This window comes from Sturnus vulgaris, chromosome 1 (assembly GCF_052056855.1).
Source record: "Sturnus vulgaris isolate bStuVul1 chromosome 1, bStuVul1.hap1, whole genome shotgun sequence".
NCBI lineage: Eukaryota > Metazoa > Chordata > Aves > Passeriformes > Sturnidae > Sturnus > Sturnus vulgaris.
The window spans coordinates 155800696-155827798 of NC_142243.1; the positions used below are offsets into that span (position 1 = coordinate 155800696).

The window sequence follows — 27103 nt, forward strand, 5'->3', positions numbered from 1 at the left end:
AAAAACACTTGGACAGGCTGGAAAAATAATGAAACGAGGGGAAAAATACTGGGATGGGGCAGAAAAATACTGGGATGAGGGGCAAAATATCGGGATGGGGAGGAAGAACCTCAAAACTTGGCAGAAAAGCAGCTAAACAAGGGAAAAAATCTCGGGGCGGGGCGGAAAAACCTCGGCATGAGGCAGAAAAATAACAAAACCAGTCTGAAAATTGTATCTGGCACTGATAGCAATGTAGATTTAATTAGCATATGCATTTTGATAAGCTAAGAGCAAACAGAGCTTTGAAGATTACAAGAAGATTGGATCAAGACTGGCAACAGGAGAGATGATTTGAGAAAGTGGAATTTAAAGTTTATCTCTGTGTTGTTTAACGAATGAATGTAGTAAAAAGTTACCAGCCTTCCTGAAAATGATACATAAGCATATGTAGCTCACAGTAAAATTCAGATTCTGAGCATCAGTCAGTAGTCCCCATCTCCCTCTCAACTGTCAATAGAAAAGCAATGAAATGAAAGGAAAAAACCATTGGAATGAGACAGAGAAGCGTCGGGATGAGGTGGAAAACACCCAGATTTTGGGAAGGAGGCGGCGGCGCTTTTACATGAGGTAGGTTCTGAGCTCTTCCTTCCTCTGAGGTTTTCCCAAATCACAAGGAGAAGTAGTCCGGGGCTTCGTGTCTCCAGGACGAGTCAGTCCAGACAATGTCGGTTCTCCCGGAATTCTCCAGCAGCTGGGAAATCTCTGCGGTGGCCGCTGCCAAAAGTTCCTCGTGCACAACCTCTCTGAAACCCTGACCATATTCCCATGGCTCGAGCCTGTAGCAATCCCTTGGGCGAGGATACACGACCAGTTTAAGATCCGGCAGCTCCAAGGTTTTCTGGAGCAGACCCTTGAGTGCAGCCATGGACAGGGAATTGCCGTAGAGTCCCAGGTAGCGCAGGCGGGAGCAGCGCCGGAGCGTCGGGAGCAGCGCCTCCAGGTGGGAGTCGTCCATGCCACAAGACATGAGTTGCAGGTGCAGCAGCAAGCCCGAGGTTTCCTCCAGGAGCAGCCGGAGCGGCTCCAGGAGGCCTTGGGAGACTTTGAGGCCTCTCAGATCCAACCTTTTGAGGGCTGGAGCGTGGATGCTTTGGGAGAGGAAGGTGAGGTCGGCGGGAACGAGGGAGCAGAAGGCCAATTCCAAGCTTTCCAACGGAGCCTGGAGGTCGCTGGTGGGAGGGAAAAGGGAGACGTGAGGTCTAAGGGAGGATCGGTGGGAGCTGGGAATGTTGGGATTCCCAGGAAAAACACAGGGAATGAGAGCTGGGATTGCATCCCTGGTATTGTAGGATTGTGGGATGGGCGAGGTTGGGAAGGAACTCCAAAAACATTGAGCTCAGCCCCTGTAAACCCTGGGATTTTGGAATCAGGGGATCATGGAGTTTTGGAATGGGTGAGTTTGGGAAAGGTCTCCAAGACCATCAAGTTCAAGGTTTCAGAATTACCGAATTATGAGATCAAGGAATCATGGAATTTTTGTCAAATTGAATCGTGGAATTATGGAATTGCTGAAACTGAGTTCAACACATAAAACATAGAGTTCAACACCTAAAAACCCTGGAAATTTGGAATGATGGGCTCATGGAGTTATGCAATGGCTGAGGTTGGGAAAGGTCTCCAAAATCATCAAGTGTGACTTCTGAAAATCCTGGGATTTTGGAATTGTGAGATCATGGAATCATGGAATCACTGAGGTTGGGCAAAATCTCCAAGACCATCAAGTTCAAGCTTTGAGAATCCTGGGATCATGGAGCCCGGATATTGTGGAATTGTGCAGTTACAGGTTCGTGGAGCTTTTAGGTTGGGAAAGGCTTCAGGATCATCAGGTCCATCTTTTGGGAATTCTGAATTCAAAGAATTATGGGATCATGGAATCATGGAGTCCTGGACTATTGACATAATGGGATCATGGGAACCTGGCATCACTAAGGTTGGAAAAGGTCTCAGGTGCCATCAAGCCCAGACTTTGGGATTTCTGGAATCAAGCATTTGGAAAATGGAATCATGGGAATATTGGGATAATGAAATCCTGGAATCACTAAGAATGGAGAAGAAGATCTCCAAGATCTTGAGGTTCAGCCTTTGGGAAACCTGGAATTACAGAATTTTGGGATCATGGAATTATGGGATGATGGAATAATGGAATCTTGAACTATTGGGATAATGGAATCACGGGATCATGGGAACAGTGGGATAATGAATTCCTGGAATCAATGGATCCTTCAGACTAGAAAAGACCCTCAAGACACATTGAACCCAAATGTTGGCAAACACAGAATTTTGGGATCATGAGCTTCTGGGATAATGGAAACGTTGAGTCATGAACTACTGGGATAAGGAAATCATGGGATAATGAGAATATTGGCATAACAAAATCCTGGAATCATGGGATCACTAATGTTGGAAAAGACCTCCAAGATCCTGAAGTGCAGTTTTTGCGAATCCTGGAATCGGGGAATTCTGGGATAATGGAATTATGGGACAATGGAATCATGAACTATTGCGATAACGGAATCGTGGGAGCATTGGGACAATGAAATCCTGGAACCATGGGATCACTCAGGTTGGAAAAGAGCCCAAGACCCCTGAGCTCAATCCTTGGGAATCCCCTCGAAGCGCAGGAAGGCCCCGCTCGGTGGGGAACTCACCCAAGGATGTGGCGCAGATTCCCGGAGAAGGGTAAATCTCCCAGGTCGAGCTCCCGGAGGTTGGGCAGCATTCCCAGCTGCCTGGACACACAGCGGATTCTGTTGGCCAATTGTGGTGTCAGGTCCCACAAGTCCACGTCTCTGTCCCGGAGCCTGAGGCTGCGCAGCTCCGGGAAGCGCGAGAGGTGTGGCAGGATCACCGAGAGACCGGACAATCCCAAATTTTTGAAGGGCAGATACACCCTCCGCAGACAGGATGGATCCAGAGATTCCAACAAAGTCACGATCTTGGATGGCGGTATACTCCATGCTGTGAATTCACGACACTTGAGGCGCAGCAGGTCAGTGGCTCCGGTCTTGAGCGCGTCTCGCAGGATCCTGTAGGGTACACTGTTGACATAAAGGTCGGCGTGGACATCCACGCCGGGTGTCTGCGGAGCGGCCTTGGTGGCTCCGGTGCAGCCTTTGCGCCGCTTGGATCTGCGCCTCAGGAATTCCAGCTGGTACCTGCACACCTCCAAAAAAGCCTTGGCCAAAGCCTTGGTGGTGCACGAGCTGAGGAAGCAGGCTGGGAGTCCAGTTATGTCCAGTATGCGCAGGCTGGAAAAAAAGGAATAAACCATCAGGAAAACACGCGAAGATGGATGGAAGAATTCGAAGTGGTGGCCATGCTGGAATTCCCAAAACCTACCTGGAATCAAGGCTGGGCTCTATCAGCTGTGCCACCACGGCCTGGATGACGGCCTCAACGCAGAGGTTGCGGTCACGATCCCAAGGCAGCTCCCGGTGCCTCACGAGCCACTGGAAGTTGAGCTCCGTGAAAGGCCAAGTGGCCACCAAATCCCGCAGGACCAGGGGTTTTCTATCCAGGAATGCCACTTGGAAAAGGACGGGATAGAGACCGGTGGGAAGGGCGGGAAGAGGGCGCTGGGCGACGACGCGGCGGGCGCAGAGGAAAAGGAGAGAATCCATGGATTCTGTGGGCTTGTGGGAATTAGATGAAAATGGGGAGACAGCTGAGACAGAGAAATTAAGAATCAAGCATGAAGAAAAGCTTTTACAAAAGGGGCTGACAAATCTCTCTGTTTACTGGAATTTATGTCCTTGCAAGAACAGGAGGAGAGCAAGGCTCCAAGTTGAGGTCAAGAGCTGGAGTGGGCAAATAGGATACAAGGACAAAGGCACCACAGGATAAGGGGGTCCTCAGACCCCTGAAACCAGGAAAACTGGGATCAAAGTCTGGAAGATGAGCGAAGGATTAAAATGAGAGAATGAGCAAGGAGGCAAGGCGAAAAGATCTTCTTAGAGGAAGACTATTTACTTCATCCCCAGGACCCCCAGATCGAGCAGAAAGGAACAATGCACAGCCAGAAAGAGGCGTGGAGTTGATTTTAATAGGAAGCAGAGGCAGGCAATGAATGTGTATCAGGCGCATTGTGCAGTCCCAGTTTGTAGAGAATGAAAGGAGAGGCGCAGGTCACCAAAGCTGTGCATGTTTGTGCAGGAGCCATCCCCCATGCGCCTCAGCGCTGAATAAATACACACCTATTCTTGTATTTTATTTTAAGAGTTATAGAGAGTTTTTCCACCTTTCACCCGCAGGATGCACAATCACCAGAGGAGAATTCCAGGGAAACTCAATCCAAGGATATCCCGAAGAAAAGAGAAGCTGTGGGAGAAGGTGGGGCCGGTGTTGTGAGGGTACCCCCAGCGCAGCTCCCTAAAAAGGGGGTCCTGGAGCATCCCCACCCCACCAAGGCCACCCCAAAATCTCACAAGGATCTGAAACCCCTCCGGGAATCTCGTAATTCCCACAGGAATCCCCAGATCATTTCAAGGTCCCCTCAGGGATCCCCAAAACCGGCGCTGCCGCCCACCCCGTCCCCCCCCCCCCCCCACCATAGAACCCCCACTCACCGCCTGCCTGCAGGACCCGAACTCGCCCCTGCCCGAAATGAAACCGAAAATTAGGAAGAGTTGCAGTAGCGAATCAGGAACGAGACTCACCCGGAAGGCTGAGTCTTTACTTTTAATTGGTTTTTGCAGGTGTTTGTCATTGTTTTATTGAATTGGAATTGGCTCGAGGCTTGCGGGGGGGGGACTCTTTTACATTCTGCCTTTTCATTGGCTCAGTGCGCTGTCAATCACTCACCCCTGCCTTCCTATTGGCTGACGCTGGGAGGGAGCGGGAGGTTCGCTCTGAGGGGACTCTGGATTCCCCGCCGAGCCTCTCTCGATGCCGATCTCGATCTCGGATCCCAGATCCTGATCCCGATCCCAGATTCCTCGGCCATGGAGCGGCAGCAGGAGCTGAAGGTGCTGCTGAAGCGCTGGGAGCGGAATTCCTGCGGGAAGGGCGGCGCAAACCCAGCCAGGTGCTCCTGAGGGGCCGCGGCCGGAATTTGTGACGGGGGGAAATCCCTGAGGGGAATCCCTGGAATTGGTGGGCGGCGGGATGGTGGTTTGGGGGTCCCCAGGGTGTTTTTGGGGTGCTGGGTGGTTGTGCTATGGGGAGACTTGGTTTACGGAGTTCTGGTCTTTTTTGGTGTCCTTGGGCTGGTTTTCGGTTGTCTTTGGTGTGGTTTTGGTGTGCTGAGAAGGTTTTGAGGTGTTTTGGGCATGTCTGCAATGAGGAGGGATTGGTTTAGCGGGGTACTGGGTGTTTTTAGGGTGTCCTCAAGAGTGCTATTTGGTTACCTGTGGGTGTCCTCGGGGTGATTTCAGGGTGTCAGAGGTTCCTTAGGTTCGTTTTGGCGGGCCCTGGAATGGGGCAGGTTTATTTGAGGAGGGTCCTGTGGGTTTTGGGGTGTCCTTGGGCTGGTTTTGGGGTCTTTGGGTATGTTTAGGGACTCCTGAAATGGGGCTGGTTTGGTTTAGGGGGTTCCAGTGTGTTTCTGGGTGTCTCTGGAAAGGTGCAGGGGAATATTTCGGGGTCCCTGAGGTGTTTGAGGGGTTATGAGAGAGCCTTTGGGGTGGTTTGGGGATCCCTGCAATTAGGGAGATTAGATTAGGGGGGTCCTGGGGCTTTTTAGGTTGGCCTGGGTGAGGGTGGATGGGCAAGGAGGGTTTGGAACAATTTAGGAATAAAAAGAGGATGTATCATCTTTGGAAGGAGTCTCAGATCTCTCAGGAAATATTTAAGGGGCCTGTAGAGCATGTAGGAAAATTAATTAGGGAGGCCAAAGCTCCCTCTGAACTAAAAATGGAGACTTCTGTATAGGATAATAAAAATGTTCTTACAAGTGTATTAATGGGAAAAGAGAGGTCAAGTCCAACCTTTGTTGTTTATTGCATGAGGGAGGGAACTTGGTCACTGCAGATGAGGAGAAGGCAGAGGTGCTTAACGCTTTCTTTATTTCGATTTTTAGTGGGAAAACAACTTGCCTTGAGGACAGCTGTGCTCTTGGGTTGGCTGATGGGTCAGGGAGCAGAATTGTCCCCCTGTTATCCAGGAGGAGGCACTCAGAGAATTGCTGAGCCGCTTGGATGTTCATAAATCTCTGGGCCCAGATGGGATCCATCCCAGAGTCATGAGGGAGCTGGCAAAGCCACTCTCCATTATTTACCAACACTCCTGCCTCACTGGGGAGGTTCCAGATGAAGCTGATCAATGTAAATCCCATTCACAAAAAGGGTGGGAAGGAGGATCCTGGTAATTCTAGACCAGTCAGCCTGACCTCAGTGCCTGGTAAGGAAATGGAACAGTTCATACTGATGTCATCACACAGCACTTACAGGCTGGCCAGGGGATCAGAGCCAGCCAGCACGGCTTTAGGAGGGGTTGGTCATGTTTGACCAACCTGATCTCCTTTTATGACCAGGTGAGCTCCTGGTGGATGCAGGAAAGGCTGTGGATGTTGTGTACCTGGACTCCAGCAAGGCCTTTGACACTGTCTGCCACAGCATTCCCTGGAAAAGCTGCAGCCCACGGCTTGGACAGGAGCACTCTGTGCTGGGTGAAGAACTGCCTGGATGGCAGGGAACAGAGAGTGGTGGTGAACGGTGCTGAATCCATGTGGGGATCAGTCACCAGTGGTGTCCCCCAGGGGTCTGTGCTAGGGCCAGTCCTGATCAATATTTTTACTGATGACATGGATGAGGGTATTGAGTCTCTCATTAGTAAATCTGCAGATGACACTGAGCAGGGAGCGTGTGTCCATCTGCTGGAAGGGAGGAGGGTTCAGCAGAGAGACCTGGAAATGTTGGATGGACGGGCAGAGTCCAATGGGATGAGGTTTAATAAATCCAAGTGCCAGGTCCTGCATTTTGGCCACAATAACCCCCTGCAACGTTACAGGCTGGGGCAACGAGGCTGGGGAGGGGAACACAAACCCTGTGAGGAACGGCTGGGGGTGTTCAGCCTGGAGAAAAGGAGACTCAGGGGTGACCTTGTCACTCTCTACAGCTCCATTAAAGGTGGCTGCAGTCAGGTGGGGTTGGTCTCTTTCTCCAGGCAGCACTGACAGAACCAGAGGACGCAGTCTCAAGCTGCATCAAGGGAAAATTAGGTTGGATATGAGGAAAAAGTTTTTCTTGGAAAGAGTGATCAAGTACTGGAATGCTTTCCCCTGGGAGGTGCTGGAGTCACCATCCCTGGATGTGTTTAAAAAAGACTGGATGTGGCACTCGGTGCCATGGTTTAGGTGAGGTGTTAGGGCAGGATTGGAGTGGATGATCTTGAATGTCTCTTCAACCCCAGTGATTCTCTGAATTCTGTGAAAACTCTCTCAAATACCAAAAAGCCCCCAAATCTCACAAAAGCTGAAATCCTCAAAAAACCTCTTATCCCTTCAAAAAATCAAAATATTCCCAATAGCCCCAAATCCCATATCCCGCCCCCAAAAAACCCCAAATCATAAAAAAACCACATCCCAACCCCCTCCATATCCCCAAAAATCTCAAATCGCAAAAAACCCCCCAACGCTCAAAACCGCCAAATCCTCCTAAAACCCCAAATCCGAAAAAACCCCCAAATCCTCCATGATCCCCATATCCCTAATTCCGTATCATTTTTCCCTTCTAGGCCGACATTGAGGAGGCTCTGCAGAACACCCGCAGTGAGTTTGGGGGAAAATTTGGGGATTTTGGAGCTCCAAAAAAAATAAAATCTATCGATCCCCCCTGACTTCTCCATGATGATCCACGTAATAAAAACACTCGCGGGTTCCAGGCCCCGGCCGCTGCCAGTGCAGGTACCGGGGCCACCTCCCTGTCACGACAGGCGACAGCGACAGCAGCGCCACCGGCGCCACCCGGAAGTGGCCACCCGGGGGACCGGAATGTGTGCGCACCTCGGGTGGTGCGGCCGTGAAAAGGTTCCGGGGGGAAAGCGGAAGTGGAAGTAGAGAGGCCGAGGGAGGGTCCCGCTGCTATAGAGGCACCTATAGACCTCTAGACACTATAGAACCCCCCCAGACCGCCCTATACATCCCGCAAAGTTTCTCTATAGGAACCTCGGATCCCTAAAGAGCCTCAGCGACCCCATTAAAATCCCCTATAGGCGGCTCCTGGCGCTGCGTGCCCTCATAGATCCCCTATAGATCCCCCCCACCCTCAGCTTGCCGCCATTTTCCCCTCTAGGCCCTCAGGGCCCCACAGGCACCGGGAGAAGCAGCGGGATGAGGGAAAAAGATGGAAAATGAGGTGGGAAAATATCGGGATGAGCAAAAAATCACCGGGATGGGGTTGAAAAACACAGTGATGGGGAGGAAAAATAGCGGGATGAGGGGAAATAATGCTAAATGAGAGGTGAAAAAACCATCCACAATGAGGCAGGAAAATATCGTTATGAGGGGGAAGACAAATGAGGTGGGGGAAACACCAAAGTGACTTGGAAAACTCCAAAATGAGTGGAAAAACACCAAAGTGAGATTGAAAACTCCATACTGAGGATTAGAAGAGAGAAATGAGCTGGAAAAACACCAAAAACGAGGAAAAAAACAATAGAATAAGGCCCAAAATACCATAATTAGGGGGGAAAATCTTGGATGAGGTGGTAAAACACCAAAATGAGGCGGAAAACTACCAGGATGAGGGGAAAACCACTGAAATAGGTAAAACCCCACCATAGTGTGGAAGAAAAGCACCCAAACTTGGCAGAAAAACACTGGGATGAGGCAGAAAATAAGAAAAGGAGGTGGAAAACATTGAGATATAGGGAAAACCAGAGGAATAAGGGGGAAAATACCAAAATTATGTAGAAATCTGATGAGATAAGGCCCGAAACACCAGAATGAGGCAGAAAAACAACGAGATGAGGGAGAAAATACCAAAATGGAAAACAGTGGAAACACAAGGGAATAAGGCCCAAAATACCAAAATGTGGTAGAAAAATACCAGGATGAGAGGGAAAATATTGGGATTAGGCAAAAAAACCCCAAAATGAGGTGGATAACAAATGGAATTAAGAGAAAAATGCCAGAATGAGGGGGAAAATAACGGGATGAGGGGAAAATAACAAAAGAGGTGGATAAAGACCAGGATGAGAGGGTAAATATTAGGATAAAGTAAAAGAAAAACAACAAGATGAGGTGGAAAACAATTAAACATAAATAAGACTGGACTGAGGGGTAAAAGAATGGGATCAGGGGAAAATCCTAAAATGAGGCGAAAAAGAAAACCATTAATTGGAAAAACACTGGGAAAAGGTGGAAAAACACCAGGATGAGGCAAAACCACCAAAACGAGGTGAAGAAACAGGAGGTTTAGGTGGAAATAAAGGAAATAACAGAGGATTCATGGATCGGGATAAGGATTGGGGAAGATCCCTCAGGAAATCCTGTCCAGGCACGACAGACTCAGGATCTGGGATAGGATGAGTTTCTTTCCAACGGGATCAGAGCAGGATAACAAGACCCCAAATCCAACTTTTCTCTCCCCCAATTCTCTCTTTCCCGGCTTTCCCTCAATCCCTCCAGCAGTGCTGGGAGCCAGGGCCATCCCAGGGGAGTTTTCCATTGACTGCTCCATGAATCCATCCCAAGGTCAGTTTTCAATGAATTTTCTAATGGAATTCCATCCCACAGCAAGAATTTTCCATGGATTTCTCCAATGTGTCATTCCCATGGAAAACAATTCCTGATGGACTTTTCCAAGGGGTCAATACATCGGGAATATCCTGCTCCAAAGGTTTTTTTTCCTCTGTGGGATTCCTGCCAGGAATCTGCTCCTTTCTCCATGGATCTACAGGTCCCTCCCAAAATCCAGCTCCAGGATGAGCTTCCCTTTGGATGCACCACAGAATTTTGGGAATTTCCACTCCAGCACCTTGGAATCATCTCCAGAATCGTTCCTTTCCCAGAATCTCTGGAATTCCAGCTGGGCTATGATTGGTTTCTTATGACTTCGTTCTTATTCCAAAGGTTTTTGCCACTGTTCCTGACAGGAATGGCTGGATATGGGAGAAGCTTCCGGCACCTTCCCGTGGAATCCAGCCCCGGAGCCTCCTGGAATTTCAGTGTGCAAAGCCAATCCTGATGACAAAAACACTGGGATGAGCTGGAAAAATCATGAAATGGGATGGAAAAATAGCGGGATGAGGCAGAAAAGTACCAGGATGGGCTGAAAAAACACTTGGACAGGCTGGAAAAATAATGAAACGAGGGGAAAAATACTGGGATGGGGCAGAAAAATACTGGGATGAGGGGCAAAATATCGGGATGGGGAGGAAGAACCTCAAAACTTGGCAGAAAAGCAGCTAAACAAGGGAAAAAATCTCGGGGCGGGGCGGAAAAACCTCGGCATGAGGCAGAAAAATAACAAAACCAGTCTGAAAATTGTATCTGGCACTGATAGCAATGTAGATTTAATTAGCATATGCATTTTGATAAGCTAAGAGCAAACAGAGCTTTGAAGATTACAAGAAGATTGGATCAAGACTGGCAACAGGAGAGATGATTTGAGAAAGTGGAATTTAAAGTTTATCTCTGTGTTGTTTAACGAATGAATGTAGTAAAAAGTTACCAGCCTTCCTGAAAATGATACATAAGCATATGTAGCTCACAGTAAAATTCAGATTCTGAGCATCAGTCAGTAGTCCCCATCTCCCTCTCAACTGTCAATAGAAAAGCAATGAAATGAAAGGAAAAAACCATTGGAATGAGACAGAGAAGCGTCGGGATGAGGTGGAAAACACCCAGATTTTGGGAAGGAGGCGGCGGCGCTTTTACATGAGGTAGGTTCTGAGCTCTTCCTTCCTCTGAGGTTTTCCCAAATCACAAGGAGAAGTAGTCCGGGGCTTCGTGTCTCCAGGACGAGTCAGTCCAGACAATGTCGGTTCTCCCGGAATTCTCCAGCAGCTGGGAAATCTCTGCGGTGGCCGCTGCCAAAAGTTCCTCGTGCACAACCTCTCTGAAACCCTGACCATATTCCCATGGCTCGAGCCTGTAGCAATCCCTTGGGCGAGGATACACGACCAGTTTAAGATCCGGCAGCTCCAAGGTTTTCTGGAGCAGACCCTTGAGTGCAGCCATGGACAGGGAATTGCCGTAGAGTCCCAGGTAGCGCAGGCGGGAGCAGCGCCGGAGCGTCGGGAGCAGCGCCTCCAGGTGGGAGTCGTCCATGCCACAAGACATGAGTTGCAGGTGCAGCAGCAAGCCCGAGGTTTCCTCCAGGAGCAGCCGGAGCGGCTCCAGGAGGCCTTGGGAGACTTTGAGGCCTCTCAGATCCAACCTTTTGAGGGCTGGAGCGTGGATGCTTTGGGAGAGGAAGGTGAGGTCGGCGGGAACGAGGGAGCAGAAGGCCAATTCCAAGCTTTCCAACGGAGCCTGGAGGTCGCTGGTGGGAGGGAAAAGGGAGACGTGAGGTCTAAGGGAGGATCGGTGGGAGCTGGGAATGTTGGGATTCCCAGGAAAAACACAGGGAATGAGAGCTGGGATTGCATCCCTGGTATTGTAGGATTGTGGGATGGGCGAGGTTGGGAAGGAACTCCAAAAACATTGAGCTCAGCCCCTGTAAACCCTGGGATTTTGGAATCAGGGGATCATGGAGTTTTGGAATGGGTGAGTTTGGGAAAGGTCTCCAAGACCATCAAGTTCAAGGTTTCAGAATTACCGAATTATGAGATCAAGGAATCATGGAATTTTTGTCAAATTGAATCGTGGAATTATGGAATTGCTGAAACTGAGTTCAACACATAAAACATAGAGTTCAACACCTAAAAACCCTGGAAATTTGGAATGATGGGCTCATGGAGTTATGCAATGGCTGAGGTTGGGAAAGGTCTCCAAAATCATCAAGTGTGACTTCTGAAAATCCTGGGATTTTGGAATTGTGAGATCATGGAATCATGGAATCACTGAGGTTGGGCAAAATCTCCAAGACCATCAAGTTCAAGCTTTGAGAATCCTGGGATCATGGAGCCCGGATATTGTGGAATTGTGCAGTTACAGGTTCGTGGAGCTTTTAGGTTGGGAAAGGCTTCAGGATCATCAGGTCCATCTTTTGGGAATTCTGAATTCAAAGAATTATGGGATCATGGAATCATGGAGTCCTGGACTATTGACATAATGGGATCATGGGAACCTGGCATCACTAAGGTTGGAAAAGGTCTCAGGTGCCATCAAGCCCAGACTTTGGGATTTCTGGAATCAAGCATTTGGAAAATGGAATCATGGGAATATTGGGATAATGAAATCCTGGAATCACTAAGAATGGAGAAGAAGATCTCCAAGATCTTGAGGTTCAGCCTTTGGGAAACCTGGAATTACAGAATTTTGGGATCATGGAATTATGGGATGATGGAATAATGGAATCTTGAACTATTGGGATAATGGAATCACGGGATCATGGGAACAGTGGGATAATGAATTCCTGGAATCAATGGATCCTTCAGACTGGAAAAGACCCTCAAGACACATTGAACCCAAATGTTGGCAAACACAGAATTTTGGGATCATGAGCTTCTGGGATAATGGAAACGTTGAGTCATGAACTACTGGGATAAGGAAATCATGGGATAATGAGAATATTGGCATAACAAAATCCTGGAATCATGGGATCACTAATGTTGGAAAAGACCTCCAAGATCCTGAAGTGCAGTTTTTGCGAATCCTGGAATCGGGGAATTCTGGGATAATGGAATTATGGGACAATGGAATCATGAACTATTGCGATAACGGAATCGTGGGAACATTGGGACAATGAAATCCTGGAACCATGGGATCACTCAGGTTGGAAAAGAGCCCAAGACCCCTGAGCTCAATCCTTGGGAATCCCCTCGAAGCGCAGGAAGGCCCCGCTCGGTGGGGAACTCACCCAAGGATGTGGCGCAGATTCCCGGAGAAGCGTAAATATCCCAGGTCGAGCTCCCGGAGGTTGGGCAGCATTCCCAGCTGCCTGGACACACAGGGGATTCTGTTGGCCAATAGTGGTGTCAGGTCCCGCAAGTACACGCTGCTGTTCCCGAGCCTGAGGCTGCGCAGCTCCGGGAAGCGCGAGAGATGTGGCAGGATCACCGAGAGACCGGACAATCCCAAATTTTTGAAGGGCAGATGCACCCTCCGCAGACAGGATGGATCCAGAGATTCCAACAAAGTCACGATCTTGGATGGCGGTATACTCCATGCTGTGAATTCACGACACTTGAGGCGCAGCAGGTCAGTGGCTCCGGTCTTGAGCGCGACTCGCAGGATCCTGTAGGGTACACTGTTGACATAAAGGTCGGCGTGGACATCCACACCGGGTGTCTGCGGAGCGGCCTTGGTGGCTCCGGTGCAGCCTTTGTGCCGCTTGGATCTGCGCCTCAGGAATTCCAGCTGGTACCTGCACACCTCCAAAAAAGCCTTGGCCAAAGCCTTGGTGGTGCACCGTCTGAAAAACCTGTCTGGGAGTCCAGTTATGTCCAGTATGCGCAGGCTGGAAAAAAAGGAATAAACCATCAGGAAAACACGCGAAGATGGATGGAAGAATTCGAGGTGGTGGCCATGCTGGAATTCCCAAAACCTACCTGGAATCAAGGCTGGGCTCTATCAGCTGCGCCACCACGGCCTGGATGACGGCCTCAATGCAGAGGTTGCAGTCACAATCCCAAGACAGCTCCCGGTGCCTCACGAGCCACTGGAAGTTGAGCTCCGTGAAAGGCCAAGTGGCCACCAAATCCCGCAGGACCAGGGGTTTTCTATCCAGGAATGCCACTTGGAAAAGGACGGGATAGAGACCGGTGGGAAGGGCGGGAAGAGGGCGCTGGGCGACGACGCGGCGGGCGCAGAGGAAAAGGAGAGAATCCATGGATTCTGTGGGCTTGTGGGAATTAGATGAAAATGGGGAGACACCTGAGACAGAGAAATTAAGAATCAAGCATGAAGAAAAGCTTTTACAAAAGGGGCTGACAAATCTCTCTGTTTACTGGAATTTATGTGCTTGCAAGAACAGGAGGAGAGCAAGGCTCCAAGTTGAGGTCAAGAGCTGGAGTGGGCAAATAGGATACAAGGACAAAGGCACCACAGGATAAGGGGGTCCTCAGACCCCTGAAACCAGGAAAACTGGGATCAAAGTCTGGAAGATGAGCGAAGGATTAAAATGAGAGAATGAGCAAGGAGGCAAGGCGAAAAGATCTTCTGAGAGGAAGACTATTTACTTCATCCCCAGGACCCCCAGATCGAGCAGAAAGGAACAATGCACAGCCAGAAAGAGGCGTGGAGTTGATTTTAATAGGAAGCAGAGGCAGGCAATGAATGTGTATCAGGCGCATTGTGCAGTCCCAGTTTGTAGAGAATGAAAGGAGAGGCGCAGGTCACCAAAGCTGTGCATGTTTGTGCAGGAGCCATCCCCCATGCGCCTCAGCGCTGAATAAATACACACCTACTCTTATATTTTATTTTAAGAGTTATAGAGAGTTTTTCCACCTTTCACCCGCAGGATGCACAGTCACCAGAGGAGAATTCCAGGGAAACTCCGAATCCAAGGATATCCCGAAGAAAAGAGAAGCTGTGGGAGAAGGTGGGGCCGGTGTTGTGAGGGTACCCCCAGCGCAGCTCCCTAAAAAGGGGGTCCTGGAGCATCCCCACCCCACCAAGGCCACCCCAAAATCTCACAAGGATCTGAAACCCCTCCGGGAATCTCGTAATTCCCACAGGAATCCCCAGATCATTTCAAGGTCCCCTCAGGGATCCCCAAGACCGGCGCTGCCGCCCACCCCGTCCCCCCCCCCCCCCCACCATAGAACCCCCACTCACCGCCTGCCTGCAGGACCCGAACTCGCCCCTGCCCGAAATGAAACCGAAAATTAGGAAGAGTTGCAGTAGCGAATCAGGAACGAGACTCACCCGGAAGGCTGAGTCTTTACTTTTAATTGGTTTTTGCAGGTGTTTGTCATTGTTTTATTGAATTGGAATTGGCTCGAGGCTTGAGTGGGGGGGACTCTTTTACATTCTGCCTTTTCATTGGCTCAGTGCGCTGTCAATCACTCACCCCTGCCTTCCTATTGGCTGACGCTGGGAGGGAGCGGGAGGTTCGCTCTGAGGGGACTCTGGATTCCCCGCCGAGCCTCCCTCGATGCCGATCTCGATCTCGGATCCCAGATCCTGATCCCGATCCCAGATTCCTCGGCCATGGAGCGGCAGCAGGAGCTGAAGGTGCTGCTGAAGCGCTGGGAGCGGAATTCCTGCGGGAAGGGCGGCGCAAACACAGCCAGGTGCTCCTGAGGGGCCGCGGCCGGAATTTGTGACGGGGGGAAATCCCTGAGGGGAATCCCTGGAATTGGTGGGCGGCGGGATGGTGGTTTGGGGGTCCCCAGGGTGTTTTTGGGGTGCTGGGTGGTTGTGCTATGGGGAGACTTGGTTTACGGAGTTCTGGTCTTTTTTGGTGTCCTTGGGCTGGTTTTCGGTTGTCTTTGGTGTGGTTTTGGTGTGCTGAGAAGGTTTTGAGGTGTTTTGGGCATGTCTGCAATGAGGAGGGATTGGTTTAGCGGGGTACTGGGTGTTTTTAGGGTGTCCTCAAGAGTGCTATTTGGTTACCTGTGGGTGTCCTCGGGGTGATTTCAGGGTGTCAGAGGTTCCTTAGGTTCGTTTTGGCGGGCCCTGGAATGGGGCAGGTTTATTTGAGGAGGGTCCTGTGGGTTTTGGGGTGTCCTTGGGCTGGTTTTGGGGTCTTTGGGTATGTTTAGGGACTCCTGAAATGGGGCTGGTTTGGTTTAGGGGGTTCCAGTGTGTTTCTGGGTGTCTCTGGAAAGGTGCAGGGGAATATTTCGGGGTCCCTGAGGTGTTTGAGGGGTTATGAGAGAGCCTTTGGGGTGGTTTGGGGATCCCTGCAATAAGGAGGATTAGATTAGGGGGGTCCTGGGGCTTTTTAGGTTGGCCTGGGTGAGGGTGGATGGGCAAGGAGGGTTTGGAACAATTTAGGAATAAAAAGAGGATGTATCATCTTTGGAAAGAGTCTCAGATCTCTCAGGAAATATTTAAGGGGCCTGTAGAGCATGTAGGAAAATTAATTAGGGAGGCTAAAGCTCCCTTTGAACTAAAAATGGAGACTTCTGTATAGGATAATAAAAATGTTCTTACAAGTGTATTAATGGGAAAAGAGAGGTCAAGTCCAACCTTTGTTGTTTATTGCATGAGGGAGGGAACTTGGTCACTGCAGATGAGGAGAAGGCAGAGGTGCTTAACGCTTTCTTTATTTCGATTTTTAGTGGGAAAATAACTTGCCTTGAGGACAGCTGTGCTCTTGGGTTGGCTGATGGGTCAGGGAGCAGAATTGTCCCCCTGTTATCCAGGAGGAGGCACTCAGAGAATTGCTGAGCCGCTTGGATGTTCATAAATCTCTGGGCCCAGATGGGATCCATCCCAGAGTCATGAGGGAGCTGGCAAAGCCACTCTCCATTATTTACCAACACTCCTGCCTCACTGGGGAGGTTCCAGATGACTGCAAGCACTTGTAGCAAGCACAGTTTTCCATGGTGTAAAAACCATTCCTAACAGAAACCCCAAATCCAAGGGGCCAATAGAAACACAGCAAACAACTCACAGCAAACCTCGCTGGTGTGAAAACCTGCAGCCCTGCCCGCAGGAACTGCCACACAGAAACTGCCGTGCCACGGCCCTGTTTGCCCACTCTGGGTCACACTGGGACACCCCAAAAAGCACCAGGACCCCCCTAAAACAAACCTGCCCCATTCCAGAGACGCCCAAATTCAGCCCAAGGATCCCCTCAGACTCCAAAACCAACCCAAAGACAGCCCCAGCAGCCCAGAACGATTCTTAAGGACACCCCCAAAACCCCACAGTACCAACCAAACCAGTCCCCCTCATTGCAGGGATCCCCAAATCACCCCAAAGACCCTCCTCCAATACCTCAAAACCACCCCAAGGACACCCCAAAAGCATCAGGACCCTTCATAACCAGCTTCCACCATTGCAGAGACTCCCCAGAACCACCCCAACGCCCCCTCCCAGCCACCCCAAAATCTCAAGGACAACCTCAACCACACCAAGGACACCCCAAAAACTCCCAGGAGTCTCCTAAACCAGTTCCTCTCATTCCAGGACCCCTCAAATCTACCCTAAATGCTCCCTCCCAGTACCCCAAAATCAGCCCAAAGACAATTCAAAAACCTCTGGGACCCCCATAACCAATCCTGACCCTTCCAAGCACTTCCAAAATGAACCCAAGGAACCCTCAGACTCCAAAACCAACCCAAAGACAGCCCCAGCACCCCAAAACGGCTCTTAAGAACACCGCAAAAACCCCAAGTACTCGCTCCAAACCAGTCCCCTCATTGCAGGAATCCCCAAATCACCCCAAAGGTCCCCCCAGTACCCCAAAACCTCCCCAAGGACACCTCAACAGCATCAGGACCCCTCATAAACAACTTCCACCTTTCCAGGAACATCCAAAACCATCCCAAACACCCCCCCCATCCACCCGAAACTTCAAGGAGCCCCCCCAACCACCCCAAGGACACCACAAAAAGCCCCAGGATACCCCTAAGCAAATCCTCCCATTTCAGGACCCACAAAACCACCCTGAAGACCCCTCCAGAACCCAAAAACCAGTCCAAAGACATTCGCATAATCCCAAAAACCATTCTCATGGACACCCCAAAAGTCCCAGGACCCCTAAACCAATTCACTTCATTCCAGACCCACCCCGAAACCACCCTAAAGGCCCCCCTAGCACCCCAAAAACACGCCCGGGACCCCCAAAATAGCCGTCCCCAAATCCAGGGATTCCCCTCAGGGATTTCCCCCCTCACAAATTCCCGCCGCGGCCCCTCAGGAGCACCCGGCTGGGTTTGCGCCGCCCTTCCCGCAGGAATTCCGCTTCCCAGCGCTTCAGCAGCACCTTCAGCTCCTGCTGCCGCTCCGTGGCCGAGGAATCGGGGATCGGGATCAGAATCGGGGATCGGGATCAGAATCTGGGATCCGCATCGAGGGAAGCTCGGCGGGGACCCCAGAGTCCCCTCAGAGCGAACCTCCCGCCCCCTCCCAGCGTCAGCCAATAGGAAGGCAGGGATGAGTGATTGACAGCGGAAGAAACCAATGAAAAGGCAGACTGTAAAACCGTCCGCCCACGTTGCTCTTAAACGAAAGAAAATTAAATAAAACAATGACAGAGAGCTTTAAGAGATATTTTAAAGAATCCGCCTGCAGGGTGGGTCTCGCTCGCTGATTGGCTGATACAACGCGCAGACACGGAAGTGCAGCTTCCGTACGGGCTCGGGGCGAGTAGCGGCTCTGGACGGGCGATAAGTGGGGGGTGCTATTTTTGGAGGGGAGCAGGGCCTGTTTTGAGGTTCCCTGAAGGGAATCTGGAATAATTTGGGCATCCCTTCGGGAATTTCGAAATTCCCGAAAAGGCTTGCGATCCTTGAGAGATTTTAGGGTGGCCCTGGTGGTGTAGGAGTACTTCGGGATTGCCTTTTTAGGGATCTGCACTGGGGGTACCCTCACAACACCAAGCCCAACTATTCTCACACCTTCCCTTTTCTTCGGGATAACCTTGGATTCAGAGCTTCCCTGGAATTCTCTCCTGCTGGTTCCTCATCCTGGGGGTCCCTCCAATTTCACCTAATTCCCACAGCCCTACAGATTCCATGGATTCTCTCCTTTTCCTCTGCGCCCGCTGCATCATCGCCCAGCGCCCTCTTCGTGCCCTTCCCGCCGGTCTCTATCCCATCCTTTTCAAAGCGGCATTCCTGGATAGAAAAACCCTGGTCCTGCAGGATTTGGTGGCCACTTGGCCTTTCCCAGTGCTCAACTTCCAGCAGCTCGTGGGGCACCGGGAGGTGCCTTGGGATGATGACTGGAACCTCTGCATCAAGGCCGTCATCCAGGCCGTGGTGGCGCAGCTCAAGCTGGAGCTGGAAGAGCCCAGCCGCCATTCCAGGTGAGTTTTGGGAATTCCAGCACGGCCACAAGCTCCAATTCCTCCATCCCTCCTTGTGGGTTTTCCTGATGATTAATTCCCATTTTTCCAGCCTGCGCGTGCTGGACATGACCGGACTCTCGGATTCCGTGTGTGGCCGTACTCGTGCTGGGTTGAAAATCTGGTCCAGAGCCGATCTGTTGGCCAAGGCTTGCCTGGAGGTGTCCAAGCATCAGCAGAAATTCCAGAGGCGCAGATCCAAGCAGTGCAAAGGCCATTCCAAGGCTGCCATGGCTGTGGCAACTCCACGGCCCCCAGGCGTGGACATCCACACCGACCTGGTTGTCAAGGGAAGGTTTTACGGGATCCTGTGGGACGCGCTCCAGGCCGGAGCTGCCGGCCCGCTGCGCCTCAAGTGCCGCGAATTCCAAGCAAAGTCCATTTCGGCATCCGAGATCGTGACTTTGTTGGAATCTCTGGATCCATCCTGTGTGCGGAGGGTGGATCTGCGCTTCAGCAATTTGGGATTGGCCGGGCTCTCGGAGATCCTGCCGTACCTCTCACGCTTCCCTGAGCTGCGCAGCCTCAAGCTCCGGTGCAACAACATCGACGTGCAGCACCCGACTCCAGAATCAGCCTTCAGAATCAGCTGCGTGGCCAGGAAACTGGGAATGCTGCCCAACCTCCGGGAGCTCGACCTGGGATTTTCCCAGCTCTCTGGGATTCTGCGCCAGATCCTCTGGTGAGTTCCCCACTCAGCGAGGCCTTCCTGCACTCTGGGGGGATTCCAAAGGGTTGGGCTCAGGAATACTGGGGTCTTTTCCAACCTTAGTGATGCCATGATTCCAGGATTTCATTATCCCAATATCCCATGAGCCCTTAATTCCATAACTCTTTGATCCAAGATCCCATAACTCCACAATTCCGTGGCTCCACGATCAAAGCTCAGAGCTTGAACGTGATGGTCTTGGGGATTTTTTCCAACCTCACTGATTCCATTATGCCATGATTCCATGCGCCCATCATTCCAAAATCCCAGGATTCTCAGAAGTCAAACTTAATGGTCTTGAGACCTTTCCCAACCTCAGCCATTCCATAACTCCATGATCCCATCATTTCAAAATCCCTTGATACTCAGGGTTCCAACTCCATTTTCTTGGAGCCTTTTCTGAACTTCAGACATTCCATCATTCCACAATTTGATTCCACTATTTCATGGCCCCTTGTTTCCATAATTCCTTAATTCTCAAAGCTTGAACTTCATTTCCTTGGACAACTTTCCCATTCTCAGCCATTCATAACTCCATGATTCCATCATTCCAAAATCCCAGGCAGAATTTTCAGATGTCAAACCTGATGGGCACTGGAGACTTTTCCAAACTTCAGTTATTCCACAATTCCATGACCACTTGCTCCCATCATTCCATGATTCTCAAACCTTCAACTTCATGGTCTTGGAGATTTTGCCCAACATCAGTGATTCCAGAACTCTATGATTCCATGACCCCAAACTTTCAAAATACCAGGATTTGCAAGAGTCGAACTCGATGTTCTAGGAGCTCTTTCCGAACCTCACCCACCCCACAATCCTGTGATTCCACAGATGCAATTCCAGCTCTCATTCCCTGCGTTTCCCCCACGAATCCCGACATTTCCAGCTGCCACCAATCCTCTCTAGGGCCTCACCTCTCTTTTCCCTCCCACCAGTGACGTCCAGGCTCCGTTGGAAAGCTTGGAATTGGCCTTCTGCTCCCTCGTTCCCGATGACCTCGCCTTCCTCTCCCAAAGCATCCACGCTCCAGCCCTCAAAAGGTTGGATCTGAGCGGCCATGACTTCTCCCAAGGCCTCCTGGAGCCTCTCCGGCTGCTCCTGGAGGAAACCTCGACCTCGCTGCTGCACCTGATTCTCACGGAATGCGGCATGGCCGACTCCCACCTGGAGGCGCTGCTCCCGACGCTCCGGCGCTGCTCCCGCCTGCGCTACCTGGGACTCTGCGGCAATTTCCTGTCCATGGCTGCACTCAAGGATCTGCTCCAGAAAACGTTGGAGCTGCCGGATCTCCACCTGGTTGTGTATCCTTACCCCAGGGATTTCTACAATCGGGAGCCACCAAGATTCGGTTGCAGTTTTGAATCAGTCGTGGATGAGGAGCTTTTGGCGGCAGACATTGCGGAGATTTCTCAGCTGCTGGAGAATTCCGGCAGAACCGACCTCGTCTGGTCTTACAAACCCTACGGCCACGGAGCCCTGGACTACTTCTCCTTGTGACTGAGGAAAAGCTCAGAGCCTCCAGGCCGCGACACCCGACAGTGACAACAGCGCCACCCGGGGGACCGGAATGTGTGCGCACCTCGGGTGGTGCGGCCGTGAAAAGGTTCCGGGGGGAAAGCGGAAGTAGAATGAGAGGGGCCGGGGAAGAGTCCCGCTGCTATAGAGGCACCTATAGATCACCAGACACTATAGAACCCCCCAGAGCTTCCCTATAGGAACCACGGAGCCCTAAAGAGCCTCAGCGACCCCATAAAAATCCCCTATAGGCGACTCCTGGCGCTGCGTGCCCTCATAGATCCCCTATAGATCCCCCCCACCCTCAGCTTGCCGCCATTTTCCCCTCTAGGCCCTCAGGGCCCCACAGGCACCGGGAGAAGCAGCGGGATGAGGGAAAAAGATGGAAAATGAGGTGGGAAAATATCGGGATGTCAGGAAAATGAATCCACAAACACCAGAGGTTTATGTCCAAAAAGGAGACAGAGAAGTCCTTTTTGCTTTATTCGAATAAAGGGAGAGGCCATGGGACATTCCCCTGGGATCTCTCAAATTTTCGGAGGACGCAGCCTCCTTTTTATCCTATTTTCCCGGCCGCATTTCCCTCTCTCTTTCCCCATTGGCTTAGGTACTTGAGAGGCACAGACTTCCCGGAACGCCTGATACCTGAAATTCCCCTTTAATGTATAACCCTCCCTTTTAATTTTTAATTCTTATAGAATTCATAGTTTTCCCCCTGTTGCTTCTTTCATCTTTCGATATCCAATTTCATTTATCAGCAGCCCTACAGTTTGTTTGTAAAGGCAAATATCTCTTTCCGTTCATCAATCAGTGGAATCCATCCCATTGTTTCTTTTATCTCTCAGTGCTAGCCTTATCTATAGGCTGATCCACAACTCATTTGTAAAGACAAATTTAACATTCCTCTCAATCCCTCCTCTTTTATTTGTTTAATAATTGTCTTTACAAACTTTAGCTATCATTGACTTAATTTCTTGTTCCTGAGTTCTTTTTGGTTTTGTAATTATTTGGAGTGACATCAATTTCTGTCCTTTTGTAACCATCTCTGGATCAGTAGGCGTGGCTATTACCTGCATCCCTTTGATCACATGTTGAATAAGTTGTACTAAGCAAGGGATCATGCATGGTAAAAATATTAGAGTTGCTACAGCACATAAGAGGAAAAAAAGTAGTTGTTTAACCCATAGTCCACCAGGTAGCCAAGAAAACATGTCCCATTCCCATCCTTTCCATGTTTGGACTGGCACATGAGCTAATTTTCTTATTTCTTTTGCTATTTGCTTCACCACCTTTCCATTGTCATCTATTTGCAAACAGCAGTTTGAGTCGTTAAATTTGCCACACACTCCCCCTTCTTCTGCTAATAAATAGTCTAATACCATCCGGTGTTGAAATATTGCAGTTCTCATCTGAGTAGCCTGGTCAGCAAGAAGGTCAAGAGCTGTAGCTGTCTGGTTACTTACTATTTCAAAGACAGCTTGTAACCTAATTATCCGGTTTAGATTATAAATGGGTTCTCTGGCACCTGATATTAATTCATTAGGATTCCAAGTGGCTGGTCCGTAGTGTTGTATGATTCGTTCAGGTGGCCATTCATCATCACCCCATCTTTGGGTGCTCCCTCCAGCCAGGGATAAATCAACTGACAGCTTTTCTCTAATTAGATCATCATGTACCTTGATTCCTAAGTGATTTCCCTGAACCTGTGGTAGCAGAAAGAACAGTGGTCTGATATACCCCACATAACATATTCCTGACCAGTTTGGGGGTAACCTGCGATATGCATGTTGGCCACAAATCCAGTAATGCCCCTTTAAAGCCCAGGTCCCATTGGCAAAGGGACCTTCCCAATTTTCATGGTCAATTGGAGAGTCAAAATACAGCTTACTCCCTGGGCCCAGTGGTCCCCCAACAATGGTCGCCCCACCATAAGAATCACAGTAGTTGCATTTCCAAGCTCCCACATGAGGTTTCCACCTGCAGTTACATCCCAGATCTGTTTTGTTAGATTTGGACCAGAACCTATTAAAAAGGGTTCGAGTTCCATTTCGATGTTGCCATTTCCACTGGTAGTCACGGATAACATGTGTGCTACTTGTGGAATTATCTCGGGGACAGCTTAAAAATAAGGGGTCAAAAAACTTATCCTTCCCCACTGCTTTACAGCCTTTTAAATCTTTCTGGTAATTATGATAGGAGCACTTTACCCAGCTACCATTTGTGAGCTTAACATGCGTTTGATTCCATCTGCCTTGATATCTGGAACAATCATAAGGAAGGCAGTTGGGGGTCCAACAATCTAAACCTAAAGATAAAGTCCAGTCACAAACGCTTTTTCCTATATATATGCTTCCTGTCCTATTTAGACAGTAAGTGCCTCTTTCAGAAGAATGAAGCCGCCATGGACTTCCTTCTTCATCCCAAAATCCTGTTCCATTACGGACCTCACTCAGGGTGCTAATCCACCATTTAGGTTCAACTGGGCTGGCCACCCATGGCCAGTTTTCAGATCCCCCTGGCCCTCCACAGACCCAACAATTGCTAAGGTTAAAGGTTTTTGCTACTTCTTCTCCTAAGGTAAAAAAATTATTTTCCCATTCTTGGCCCCAACCTAACTGGTAATATAAAGGTAACATTATTAAGAGAAACATTCTGATTGTGTAATCTAATTTCCTAACTTAATTTTTTACTTTCACTTTGTCTTTCACACCACCTGTGGCGAGCGAAGGCACAGAAACGGCTTAACATAAAGAAAACAATGACAGCAAGGGTTGGCCCCCAGTGACTGGAGATCTGAGAGGAGGGATGCCCACACAGACTATTTCAGCAGGCACTCTGTGGGTGGGCACACGAGGCTTCCCCCGATGTCGACGCCCTGGCTGCTGCTCCAGTCCCCTCCTGCCGAGTGTCAGTCGCGGCTTCCCGTCCTTCTCCTCCAGCTGAGATGTTCAAATCTCTGGGGCTGCAGAGACCTTGACCCGAGTGTGGGGGGTCCACCCGTGTTCAGCTGTCTTGACGGCTGTTTCTGTGGTCAGCAACACCTGGAAAGGTCCACGCCACTTCGCCACCAGTGGTGCTTCTTTCCACTCCTTAACCAGGACCCAGTCTCCCGGTTGGATGTTGTGAACAGCAAAGTCCAAAGGCAGGGTCTGTGCCAGCTGAGCTTCCTGTCGAAGAGATTTCACAGGAGACAGTATCCGAGCCACATATTGTTTTAAATACACATCACTTATCTCTATCCCCCCACTAGGCTGAGAATTACAAGGGTAAGGAATTCCAAACATCAATTCAAAGGGAGATAATTGAATATCTCCCCTGGGTCTGGCTCTTATCCTTGCTAAAGCCAGGGGCAGGAGCCGTACCCACGGCATTTTAGTTTCTATCACCAGCTTTAGGAGATGTTTCTTTATTTCTCCATTCATCCTCTCAACCTGGCCTGAACTTTGTGGATGCCAGGGGGTATGGAGGTTCCACTGTATCCCTAAAGCAGTCATAACTCCTTGAAGAATTTTTCCTGTAAAATGAGTTCCCCTATCTGAATCTATTGCTTCCACCATCCCATATCTTGGAATTATTTGTTCCAAAAATATTTTAACAACTGATCCTGTAGTTGCTGACACAGTTGGAAATGCTTCTGGCCACCCGGTTAATTGACATACTATTACCAGAAGATATTTAAATCTTGCCACTCGAGGCATTTCAGTAAAATCCACCTGGCATCTCTGGAAGGGACGTACTGCCCAACGCCTCCCTCCCCTGGCCAGTTTCTTTGTAACTTTGTTGTTGGTTTTAGCACAAGTCAAACAGCCTTCAGTGGCTCGCTTTGCCAGGCTAAAGAGACCAACAGCAGCGTTCATTTTGAGGAAGGCTTCTGCCAGTCCTCGGGAGCCCCAATGACTCCCTTCATGAAGTTGTTTTAACAATTGTAAGGCTCGAGCTTTTGGTATCCACTGCTTACCATCCTTTGTAAACCAATTATTTTCTCTTTTCTCTGCCCCACTCTTTTTAATTATCTCAAGTTCCTCTGGTGGAAAAGAGAGTTTCTCTGGCAGCGGTGCAGTTACTGGGAGCATAGGCAGGATCTTAGAGACTTCTGGCAACAATGCAGCTTTGCGAGCTTCTTCATCAGCCAGTCGGTTTCCTATTGCCTCCTCCGACCATCCTGCCTGATGCCCCTTAATGTGGATTATCGCCACCTTTTTTGGTAAATTCACTGCCTCCAATAGGCGAGAGATTAAGTTCTCGTGAGCTAATGTCTTTCCTCTGCAGCTTAATAAACCTCTTTCTTCCCATAGTTTTCCAAATGCATGTATTACCCCATATGCATATTTAGAATCAGTAAATATATTTACTGTCTTGTCCTGGAATAATTCACAGGCTTTCACAAGCGCGTACAGCTCTGCTGTCTGAGCTGACCAAGTGGCTGGTAACCTCCCCCCTTCCCTTAATTGCTTCTCATTCACGATAGAGTATCCTGTAAATCGTTTCCCTTCTACCACCTTGGAGGACCCATCAATGAACACATTCTCTCCCTCAGGCCAGGGAATATCCCGTAGATCTTCCCTAGCCCGTGTCTGGAGGTCTATAACCTGGATACAATCATGGATTTCTTCCTGGCCCCCCTTTTCTCCAGGGCCATTTAAATAAGAGGCTGGATTAAAAATTTCCCCACCTTTAAATTCTAAATCCTCCTGTTCCATTAAACAAGATTCATACTGTAATAATCGAGCACTCGTCATCCACTTAGAGGCTCTCTCAGTTAACAAAGCTTTAATCTGATGTGGGACTTTAACAATGAAATGCCCTCCCCTTGTCAGCTTTCGGGCCTCAGCCACCATCAGAGCTGTGGCTGCACAGTTCTGCAGACAATGGGGCCAGCCTCTGGCCACCGGGTCTAACAACTTAGAAAAATAGGCAACAGGCCTTCGTGTTCCCCCATGCTCTTGTACCAAAATTCCTTTAGCATGACCCTGTTTGACATCCACATATAGCTGAAATTCTTTTTCTGCGTCTGGAAGAGCCAAGACTGGGGCCTTAACCAATTTGTCTTTTAATTTCTTAAAGCTTTTTTCTCCTTCTGGTGTCCATACCACAACATTAGGACTGTTTTGAGTTAAAAAGTTATATAAAGGTCTGGCCACCACAGAAAAATCCTCGATCCATGCTCTACAGTACCCCACCAACCCTAAAAACTGCCGTAACTCCTTTTTAGTCTGGGGTAATGGTACCTGTAAAATCCCTTGTATCCTTTCTGGATCAATACACCGTAACCCTTCGGACAGAGTGTGTCCCAAATATTTGACCTTCTTTTCTACTAACTGTGCTTTCTTTTTGGATACTCTAAGTCCCTTTTTTTGCAAGAAAATTAAGCAGCTTTACAGTAGCCTCTTCAACCACCTTTTCCTGTTCCCCTGATAAGAGCAAATCATCTACATACTGCAACAACTTGACTCCTAAGGGTGGAGTAAACTCTCTTAATATTTTCTGCAAAGCTTGCCCAAACAGAACTGGTGACTCTGTATATCCTTGAGGGAGTACTGTCCATGTCAATTGTTGTTTTATCATTTTCCCTCCTTCCTCCTGTTCCCACTCAAAAGCAAAATACTGTTTACTATCTTCTGTGATTGGACACCCCCAGAAAGCATCCTTCAAATCCAGTACAGAATAATACTGATGTGAAGAAGGGATTTGATTTAGGATTGTGTATGGATCTGGAACTGTGGGATGCCTTGGTTTGACAATCTCATTTATTATTCTTAAATCCTGCACCATTCTGTAGGTTCCATCTGGTTTCTTAACCGGCAGGATAGGAGTGTTATAGGGAGAC

The 27103-nt window shown here is 49.5% G+C and overlaps 3 protein-coding genes across 3 annotated transcripts; 1 reads left to right on the plus strand and 2 right to left on the minus strand.

Annotated features, from left to right (window-relative positions):
- Nucleotides 1–211: 211 nt before the first annotated feature.
- On the minus strand, nt 212–5136 carry LOC148225621 (leucine-rich repeat-containing protein 14-like). Its single transcript, XM_088180577.1, has 4 exons — nt 4608–5136; nt 3382–3706; nt 2691–3290; nt 212–1211 (listed from the first exon to the last, which is right to left on the minus strand). Exons 2-4 carry the CDS (start codon nt 3660–3662, stop codon nt 650–652), a joined length of 1443 nt encoding a protein of 480 aa, XP_088036703.1. The 5' UTR covers nt 3663–3706; nt 4608–5136; the 3' UTR covers nt 212–649.
- A 5329-nt stretch (nt 5137–10465) lies between these two features.
- LOC106863732 (leucine-rich repeat-containing protein 14-like) lies at nt 10466–15216 on the minus strand. The gene is made up of 5 exons (XM_088180595.1): nt 15099–15216; nt 14864–14891; nt 13636–13960; nt 12945–13544; nt 10466–11465 (listed from the first exon to the last, which is right to left on the minus strand). Exons 3-5 carry the CDS (start codon nt 13914–13916, stop codon nt 10904–10906), a joined length of 1443 nt encoding a protein of 480 aa, XP_088036721.1. The 5' UTR covers nt 13917–13960; nt 14864–14891; nt 15099–15216; the 3' UTR covers nt 10466–10903.
- Nucleotides 15217–18138: 2922 nt separating this feature from the next.
- Nucleotides 18139–22657, plus strand: LOC148225622 (leucine-rich repeat-containing protein 14-like). Its single transcript, XM_088180496.1, has 3 exons — nt 18139–19010; nt 19102–19731; nt 20697–22657. Exons 1-3 carry the CDS (start codon nt 18718–18720, stop codon nt 21256–21258), a joined length of 1485 nt encoding a protein of 494 aa, XP_088036622.1. The 5' UTR covers nt 18139–18717; the 3' UTR covers nt 21259–22657.
- Nucleotides 22658–27103: the final 4446 nt, after the last annotated feature.